This window comes from Pinus tabuliformis, chromosome Q (genome assembly GCF_031772625.1).
Source record: "Pinus tabuliformis cultivar Carrire ecotype Pingquan chromosome Q, CPIR1, whole genome shotgun sequence".
Classification (NCBI taxonomy): domain Eukaryota; kingdom Viridiplantae; phylum Streptophyta; class Pinopsida; order Pinales; family Pinaceae; genus Pinus; species Pinus tabuliformis.
The window spans coordinates 563,130,114-563,140,338 of NC_142296.1; the positions used below are offsets into that span (position 1 = coordinate 563,130,114).

Sequence of the window (10,225 nt, forward strand, 5' to 3'; positions counted from 1 at the left end):
TCCTTTGATTGCCATTGCCTTTGTAGTTGTTGCAATTGTTGTTGTCATCATCCCTTGGAATGTCCTTCTTGTGAGGGCACTCTCTAGCATAATGGCCAAACCTGTTGCAATTGTAGCACCTTCTTTTTCTTCCTTCTTTGAATCCCTGCTTGAATCCTTGACCTTGTCTTTTTGGACCAGCATTGTTCTTCCTCTTTGCATGAATGAAGAAAGCAATAGGTTCATTTCCATTTGAAGGCTTGTCTCTCTCCATCATCCTCGTCTCTTCTTGAGTGCATCTAGCCAATAATTCATCGAAACTAGGAATCCTGTCATTGTTAAGAATGGTGGTGTTAGATACATCCCATGCTTTTGTGAGACCTCCAAGAGCGATGAGAGTGAGCTCCCTGTCAGCAACTTCTCCAATAGATAGTCTTTTTATGCAAATTTTATTTTTTTTAAATATGAAAATATATTTATAGTGTTTGTACTTGCCATTTCCTTGTTGTATCCAGATCCTGGCTTTTCAAAAAAACTGGCAGATCCATATCGCATCTATATCTGTATCCAAATCCTGGTAACTTAGAATTTTATTCATTCAGTTTTCATGGTAAAAGCAGCATGTGAATGATAGAATTTGAAACTTTCAGTGTATTCCATGTTTTCAAGAGTAACAAACAATGATGTGATCTGAGTTTCAAATCTGTGTGCTTCTTCCTGTTGCTTTCCTCAATGAGATGTGTTGCAGTATATAATAGATTTTAGATGGCAGTTTTGATAGAGATTTCAATTTTCTCTTTCCTAAGTTTGTAGGTTAGGACTATTAACATGTGTTGAAGAGTTCAACAAAGTTTATTCACAAGGATTCCAAGTGCTGGTTACACCAAGCTAAAACCTTATTGGATGCCTTGTCCATGTTCTTAAATGTTTAGAATTTGTACAGAATGAAGGAAGTTGGGTTTTTGCAGCTCTTTATATCAGTTTTAAACTTTTGCATATAGCTGCACGAAATTTAAAGGCTTGATAAAATATCAGTGTGATATAACATATAACCTATGATATCAATGGACTAAGGCCAGACTCCCACTGGCAGTTGTCACAATTTTAGAATTTAATGATAGTAAGGCAAATGCCTTGCCATGATGATATCCTGAAAACTCCCTGCTGGTTTGCATAAAATCTTATAATATTAATAGATTAAGAGCAAATTTTAAAACATGACCTACAAGAGGTGCAGAAGACTTCCTGCGCACACGTTCTGCAATGTGTCTTCACATGCATGCGTTCTGAGACATGTGCACATAAATATGAAGAAAATTTTCATGAAATTTGATCTTGAACATTGATGGATGAAGAGCAGATTCCCCACTGTCAATCATAATATAAATGAACTAAATTTTGTCTACTTCCTCCCAACCCAAGTCCAATTCCTACAAGTGACATGTTGAGCTCTTAATGAGTATATTGTTGTAACGAGCTTGTGCCCTGGGTTGATAAAGCCTCAAGCTTCCACAGAATCCAGTTTATCCTGGCTACCATCTTTCAATTGAGGGGAAGTGCCCAACGGGTTTCCCCAAGATATCTATTTCATAGAAAGAAAGAGGAATCTTAATCTTGATTCTTCTGTAATAAAATAATAATAACAACATAATAATAAATTGCAGACCAATAAAAATTCCATCACTCTACACTAAAATTTAGTAACAGTGCAGCAATGACTCAGACGCCATATACATGAAAATTTTACTCCCAGTAAAGATATTAACAAAGGGCCTACATGAAAATTTTACTCCCAGTAAAGATATTAACAAAGGGCCTCCCATTACCACTTATGGTACACTAGATTTTGTCAACTGCCTGTTTCATGTACCAAACTGTCCAGGTGATGCACAACATTATGCGCATAACAAAAAACCAGAATAGATTTCACAGCCAGTTATATTAAATCAATTTCATATAACAGCATTGCACCACGTTAACTAAATTTCACTAATAGTGACAATCCACCAGTTACATACCATTTCCTGCAGTTGAGTAGCAGTCCATTAAGCGAATTTTAAGGGTTGAAATAGTTTATATGAGTATAGTATAGTTGCAAATCTTTTGAGTTCATGAAATGAAAAAAAAATGCATAGAGAACAATGCCTTAGAAAAATAGAAAAAAAAAAAATATATATATATATATAATATATTGTTGTTTGGTAATCTGAAAGGGTGCAAGACCTCAGCTTGATGTATTAGCATCCACTCTCAGTTAAACGAAGTTCTAACACCTCATGGCTCTGTCTAATATGTGCATTCCTTCTGTAGTCCCCATTGAAGAGACTTGCCATACCATATTTGACTTGGCCATTAGAAATACATTTCTTGTTCCTAGTGTTTGACCAGTGGTTTCCAGTCAACCATAGATTTGTAAAACAGGTTCTATGTATTTGTAAGCCTATTTAAAGACATGTAACATAGAATGTAAGGTATGTACAGTTTCCCACACTTCCTATGTATCCCTTGCTTCTCTTGATTTCTTGTTTGTTTTCTGTTGGCTCTCTAGCTTTCGTCTGTATGCTCACATCAATTGATATCTCCTCAAGTCAACCAGTGGCAAATTAATGGGCTTTTCTGAAAATAAATTTCACAGTTTCGAATATTAAATAAGTTTTGTATGACAGTGCTGCACTCCATCAATTAAAAGTTCTGTATAACAGTGCTGCACTCCATCAATTAAAGTTCATTAACCATGACGGAATCCAACAGTCACAAACCAATTTTCTATAATTGTGTTGGAGTCTATTAACTGCATTTTATGGGGAGGAATATTCTCCTTATGAATAGTGTAGCTCAGAAATTTCTGTGTTTGTGCTAGGAAAAAAATTTAAGAGAAACGGAAAAAACAATATTACTTACTATGATTTGGTCATCGAGAAGAATGTAAGAATTCGGATTGATGTCTGCACTTACCCTCTCAGCTGTACTACGTTACCTGATGGCTCTGTCTGTTAAGTGCATTTTTTCTTAGGGCCTACCCTGTGTTCAGGGCACCCAGAGGTGAATTAATGGGTTTTACCATTCAACCCTCCAACCCACTTCTAGGATGATTTTTTTCAGGTTTTTTTAAAGAGGGTAATTCAGGAAGTGCTCCAGGTCACTGAAACTGTTATGGGAAATTTGTAAACAGATAAACTGTAACGATCAAAAATTCATAAGCAGCCTGTGGCGACCTCCCAAACAATGGTGAGAACATGAGCGCCTAAAAAGCACGTCGCTAGGTTTGAACCCTGATCTTTACTAGCTTATATTCAAAAGCATTTGACATGTAGTTGCAGGTGTGTGATGGGTTTGTTGAATACCCAATCCTACCACGGTATGTTCAATTGCAGAATGTTGCAAATACATCACTACATTAAAATTACTGGCGGAGTTTGCCATCAATTCAAGCAACAGATTGGCTAACAGAGTATAATCACAACAATGCAAGTGCATCCATGTCCTTACCAACATAGTCGCCCATGAAGAGATAGTTGGTATCAGGAGCCTTGCCACCGATGCGAAAGAGCTCTATCAGATCATGGAACTGACCATGGATGTCTCCGCAAACAGTAACGGGGCATTTCACTGGCTGGACATTCCATTCTTCCACTAAAACAGCTCTTGCCTGATCGCACAGGCCCTTTACCTCCAGCTCTGAAAGTGGCTTGCATTCTAACAGCTGTTCTATCTGTCTATCTAAATCCCCATATGAAGGCATCTCCGATTCTATAATTCAGGGATCCAATCAAATCCAACCACGCAAAGATTAGCAGAACACCAAACTGACCCTGCAACGCAAAATTGAGACCACCAGACAACTTCAGATCTTCTAGCAGTTGGTGTTTCAGATCACTTTCTGTGAACACCGTTTGAGTTTCAACGCATCCCGACAGACATGCAATTGTCTGGTATTGAAACCTCGGCTATTTTTAGCAGCTCAAATTTAGCTGTGCTCGGCAGCATCTAGTGGATATCCGAAACAAATCTAGATTATTTACACCTGCGGATGAGATGTATTAAGCCTGGCCGTATACCCTTGGATGAGATGTATTAAGCCTGGCCGTATACCCTTGCGCTCCCCCTGTGAATCAAAATCTTCTTTCAGAAACCCTCTCCCCAGTCATGCATGTGGGTCTCTAACTAGAGCCAAGTTACGCCAAAATGGAAATTCACCTGACCTGGACTCTTCCGAGGCTCAGCTTCGTATAGTCCCGAGCTTCAGCTTAGGCGATTACCTGTCAATAAAGTGGACAGGGTTTCTGATGTTCTTCCAAAATGTATTTATGAACAAAAATAATTGGAAAAGCAAATATGGAGTAATAATTTATTGGAGATGTAATATTGAATATTTTCCAACAAAATAATTGAAAAAGTAAAACTGCAGTAATAAGCTATAGGAAATGTAAGGTTAGATGTTATGATGAAAAGATATTTTTTTTAATATCATATAGGTTAAAATTATTTTTTAATTTTAAAATAAGATGTATAAGTATTTTTTTAATTAAAAAAAAATAATGTGAGGAAATAAGTTGTTTTTTTTTAAGATTTAAAATCATGTGGAAAAAGTGAGACTCTTCACTTTTTGGAAATATTAATAAAGTATTTTAGGTGATAAACTTTGTTCTTTTATATATTACCAATAATTCATTTTACTTCTAAATTTGTATAGATGGTTGATAAATAAGTTAACTATCCAAAAACATTGTGAAAGGGTGAAACTCTACTTTGACCACCGACAAATAATTTTAAATGGTAAACTTGGTCCTCTTATACACTCCTAACAAATTATTTTAAATGATTCTTTTATTATAATAATAATTTATTATTTATTGATAATCAATTATAATAAATTTTATTATTTTATATATAAATATATTAAAAATGGTATTGATTTAATTGATAAGATATTTATGGTTTATTTTAATGCATTGTAATGACAAATAATAACTATATGTTAATGAGAATTTATAAGTTAATTTATGAGGGAGGTAATTATTTCTTTTATTTTTAGTTAGCATGGTTTTTATAAGAAGGAAGGTAATATTAAAAATATTATTACTTTTAAATTTAAGTATAAATTGTGGGATGATAAGGAGTTTGAAGGAAAAGGGAAGATAAGATATTATAAAGACGTGATCAATCTCACTCTCGCATCTATTTGTTTTGATCAGTGCTAAGAAGAAAATGAATATTGCAAAGATAAAAACGAATTCCTAGGAGATTCAAAGTGAAATTAGGGGTTGGTCTATTCCCAAAACACCTTGGGATGAAAGAATCTGTTAGTTGTGCGATACTAAGAGGGTTGAAGATGAAAAGTACTTTCTCTTGGAGTGTCCAAATCTTACCCACATACGTACTCACTTCCAAAATATTTGTCACACTATCAACCTTCTTGACTTGTTCAGTGAGCAAAACTATAGTGGTCTAGGAACGTTTCTTTCCCTTCTCTTTGATCATAGAAATAAAATATTAAAAAGTCTCAATTAATATCTTATTTTATTAAGGTTTGATAGACCTCAATGGTCTCAATGGACGTTAATCATCATCATCGTCAACAAGAAAAACAATAATAATAATAATTCAATTCTAAGGTCATAGTTAAGTTTATGAAATGAGGGACTCATCCCCGTGCAACGATTGATTGCCAAAGTTTATAAAGGTGTACATACTTTAATCGTTTTGTATTTGAACTTATGACCTTTTAAGAGGAAGCATGTTCTTAATCCATTCTAATAAGTTATATACATAATCTACTTAAGATCAGTAAAAATTAATTATGTCGAGAGGTGCTCTCCAACCTAATATAATAGAGATGTTGTAACGTCCTATAAACATTTTGACTCGATCGAAATAGAATAAAAATAACACTATGTTAAAATAAAAATAACTTCAAACTAAAATAATAAAAATAAAAATTCTACCTTTGTTATAATTATTTTTATTATTTTTTGTTGGGTGATTAAGGTAAACTTGACTTGGTTAATATTGAATTTTTACATTTGGAGGAGATGGTGAAGGATCTATCTACAACTAGGGTTTCATTCTTGAACATCCCAAGGATATTCATTGTTCAAAGCAAAAGCTACCTTGTGGATTATTCAGGCCTATGCCTGAATAGTACCCGAGGCCTAGCGTGGTCATTGGCAATTATGTTTTGGACCTCAACATCTTGGCCTACGTTGGGATTTTCCATGGCCTTGTGGTCAAGGGTTCCAATTGTTTTCTCTAGCCATATTTGAATGCTTTCATGGCTATGGGAAAATATACATGGAAGGAGGCACACAGAATAATTCAAAAAAAAATTGTTAGATGGCCAGATTGACACTTTGATGGCTTCTCTTAACTCTCTGAATGTCTCCTTCAACTGTATGTTGGGACCAATTCCAAATAAGGTGGGTTCTGGGATCCTATGGTCACTTCTTTTGCTCCAGAGAAAGGACCACAACTTTGGCAGGATCGGGTTGGTCGATTGAACGTGAAACATGAGAATGTGTGGTTGCATAATCAGGTTTGCATGTGTATGAAATTGCTCAATGATGTCGAGGGGAATGATGTGGAGAGCATGCAGGTAGATGTGAAGAGAAAATGCATGCATCAGACATAAAGCATGCAGATACATGCGAAGGGCATGCATGCAATGACTTCTTTTCAAACTTTTATCAAACTTCTCTATGGGAAATTGTTTCTCCTTGGGGTTTGCCCCATAGATTTGGTATACGATGTCAAGCGTGCCCTGGAGCTCTCGATGGGTATTCCCTTAGACATGCAATGCCTACTTTTCAAAGGTAAGCAGTTAGATGACTCCTCCCCTCTTTCAGTCTATAATATTGAAAAATATGCCACTATCTTTATGGTCCTTCGTTTACAAGGGGGGTTAGGGGCAAGCCTTCCGCCCCTTGGGCCTTTTCTTATAAAGATGCCATGCATGCACAACCCTCCCCTTAGGCAGCTAAATCCCAAACGAATTCTAGGCCATTCCTGGTTGAAAAATTTGAGGAAGTTCCATCCGTCGAAATCTCTCACCCTTCTCTTAAGAATCTCCATCAAATATATGCAAAGTCAACCCTAATCTATCATTTTAATGGTTTATGGCCACATTCGACCAATCTTTACCAATGGATCCATTCTTCAAGGACCAAAGTTTGCAAGGTGATTTTCTACTCCAAAGGTTTCTTCATTATGGATTTTGTTGAACAGGAAGACTACCAATTGAAGGGCCCTAATTCTGGGGCAATGTCGGTCTATTTCTAACTGTTGGCATTATGACACAGGTATTGTCCTTGATGTCAACTCACTCAGATGAAAGATCACAGTATAAGCAGGTTAACAGAAAAGAATTACAGATCAGTATTCACAGAATGAAGAAAGAGAGGTATACGCAGGTTCACCATTGACCAAGTCGTGTATACATGCGAGTTCACTATATACAAGTCGCGTATACGTACACAGGCACTTTCACAAAAGGAAAAGCGTGTATACCTTGGAAAACTAAGTTTTTGGTCCAAAGTATTTGGTCTATGGTATTTTGATCCATAGTATTGGTCCAAGGTATCTGGTCCGAGGTATTGACCCTAGGTATTTGGTCCAAGGTATTGGTCCTAAGTGATTTTGGTCCATGGTATTGTGAAAGGCCTAAAACTATAAAAGGAGGAGAAAATCATTGGCCAAGGCGTGCAAGTATCGAATATTTGATGAAGTGTGAGATCTAGTATGCAGGTTATTGGGTTATGGTGCATTGTTGGATCTGAACCAAGGATGAACCTTAGCAGATGATGAGGAACTAGATCTAATGATGGATCGGGATCTTAAGGCGTAAAATGAACTATCATTATGTGTTTTTTCTCATGAATATTCTAGATCTGAATACTGACGCATATATTATTCTGTAAATGATATGATCTGGGTATAACTGAAGTCTGGAATAGCTGCAGAATTATGAACTAATGTTTGCAAATGTATACGCTGGTTGGCTTTGAGAAAAGCGTGTATACACACAAGTTCGACACATGAAAGTAGCATATACCTCATAAAATATGTTTTAGTTGTTGTTGTTTGTTGTTGTAGAGTTCTGGGTTTTGGTTTGGTTTCTGGATCACTGTAGTTTGGTGACAGTATTCTAAATAATCAGATTGATGAGTTGATTCGGATATGAAGGTGATTGGTTGATGCAGATATATTTGATGATTGAATTACACTTGTGATGTTGTTGATGGATCCAGTCTGAAAATTTATGAAACGTGATCCCTAGAGGAAGAAGGAAGGTCGTAGCCTTCCATAGGTCAGCACCTACATACTAGTAAACATATCGGTTAGTACAAGAGCTAGGGGGTTGTAGCTCCCTTCCAGTAGAAGCTGGAGAACGAGAGAAGGTTGTAGCCTTCTGCAGGTAGAATCCTGCATACTAGTATAAGACTGCACCAGTACAAAAATTGTAAACAGATTTTCTTATTGTTAAAAGAAGATAGTGTTGAGATTGCAACAAGATGATGGAGCTTAGTGAAAAGAGTCGCCTTCACTAAGTGGGCCCGCAGGCAAATTATGGCGCAAGTTCTATTTTTGATCACAGTGTGGATGATCACAGTGTGGGTGACCACAGTGTGAGTGATCACAGTGTGAGTGATCACAATGTGGGTGACCAAAGTGTGGGTGACGAAAGTGTGGGTGACCACAGTGTGGGTGATCAAAGTCTATTTTTAGACTGGCTGTCAAAAATAGAAAAGTCAAATATTATTGTCTCATAATAATATTTGGACTATAAACTTGATCTTATTCTCTTGGAGCACTTCAGTTTGAGCTACAAATGTGGCCCATGCCGCTGTTAGAAGGAAGTACGCTTTTCTTATGAGTCAGTTGAGTTGTTGCATGCATGACTTCAGTTAGAACTCAATCAGTTGAGTTTGGTGGAGTTGATGGAGTTGTGTTCAGTTTGACTTGGTTAAACTAGTTGTAGTTAGTCTAACTGCAGATAGACTAATGATGAGTTGTTAAACTAATTATTAACTCATAATACAACTATAGAATACATCAGTTAACTCAGTTGCATGTCAGTGCATGTTCAGTTCAGCAGGGACAAGGGTTAGAGAATCAAATTGCTATCAGTTGTGACTATAGTTGTGCATCAGATCTTGCACAATCAAGGGATTGAGTATGCCAATGAGTTTGCTCATGTATTTACCCAGTTTGTAGCTTCTGCTCACGTCTTACACCTTGTGAGTGATTCTTTGGAGGTGAAATACGAGTTTGGTAGACCATTCTCATTCATTCTTGAGCAGGTATTGAGCAGTGGAGGCAGGCAAGCAGTGGAATAGATTTGGAGATCAGACCTTAGCTGTATTGTGTGTAACAGGTGGAGCTGGTACTGGATTGCTTGTGATAAGCATTGTACTTTGTAATGTTACATGGTCTCAATCATTAATATACAGATAGTGTGGGGTTTTTAGCGAGATGCTTTCCCCGGGTTACATACTGTGTTAATGTGTGAATGCTCTTGATGTTTCATTGTTATTGATGCTGCTATATTGATGATCAACGTAGAGGAGCTTATGTATTGTGTATGTATTCCACAATAGTACATGATCAAGATAATCTCTGTTGAATATGCGTTAAATTATTCAAAATTTCTACATGGTATCAGAGCTGTTGATCATCAGATCTACTATTCAGGAAGTGTTTGCATTCTATTTCTTCAGGCAGAGTCTGTAATCGGGCCAGGTAGCCTCTGGATTCATCCTTCCTTTGGAAGGTGAGATATCCGGTGAATGCCCATACAGTCAATCTCTATACGAGAAATATTGTGTTCTCATGAATCTTAGATCCGAGGCGGTTGAGTTGGTTGCTGGTGGAATTCGAATTTGCAGCAGTGTTTTCTTGGTGACAACGCAGCAATGTCTTTCAACGGATTGCGATTGGAGTATGCTCTTGAGGGCAGCTCAAACTATATTGCATGGAAGGACAGGATGGAGGCAGTATTGGATGATAACGGGCTGAAGGAGTTCATAGATACGGATATCTCAAAGCCTACTGATGCTGTTGAGGCGGAAGCTTGGCAAAAGAAGACCGCAAAATGTCGAAGGATTCTATTGGAGGGCGTGAAGGATCACATTGTGTCCAGCCTCCATGGAAAGGCTACTCCATATTTGATGTGGAAATCATTAACAGAATTATTCCAAAGCAAGAGCGATCAGAGGAAGCTGGCGCTCAAAGATAAACTCAGAAACATCAA

At 37.0% G+C, this 10,225-nt stretch overlaps 1 protein-coding gene across 1 annotated transcript in view; it reads right to left on the reverse strand.

The window, feature by feature from the left end:
- The window catches only part of LOC149220685 (serine/threonine-protein phosphatase PP2A-2 catalytic subunit), a 63,447-nt gene extending 59,266 nt beyond the window's left edge, over positions 1 to 4,181 (reverse strand). The window contains exon 1 of the mRNA XM_089384865.1: positions 3,469 to 4,181. Coding sequence (XP_089240991.1) covers positions 3,469 to 3,721 — 253 coding nt within the window. The 5' untranslated portion in view covers positions 3,722 to 4,181. The remainder of the gene's footprint in view (positions 1 to 3,468) is intronic.
- Positions 4,182 to 10,225: the final 6,044 nt, after the last annotated feature.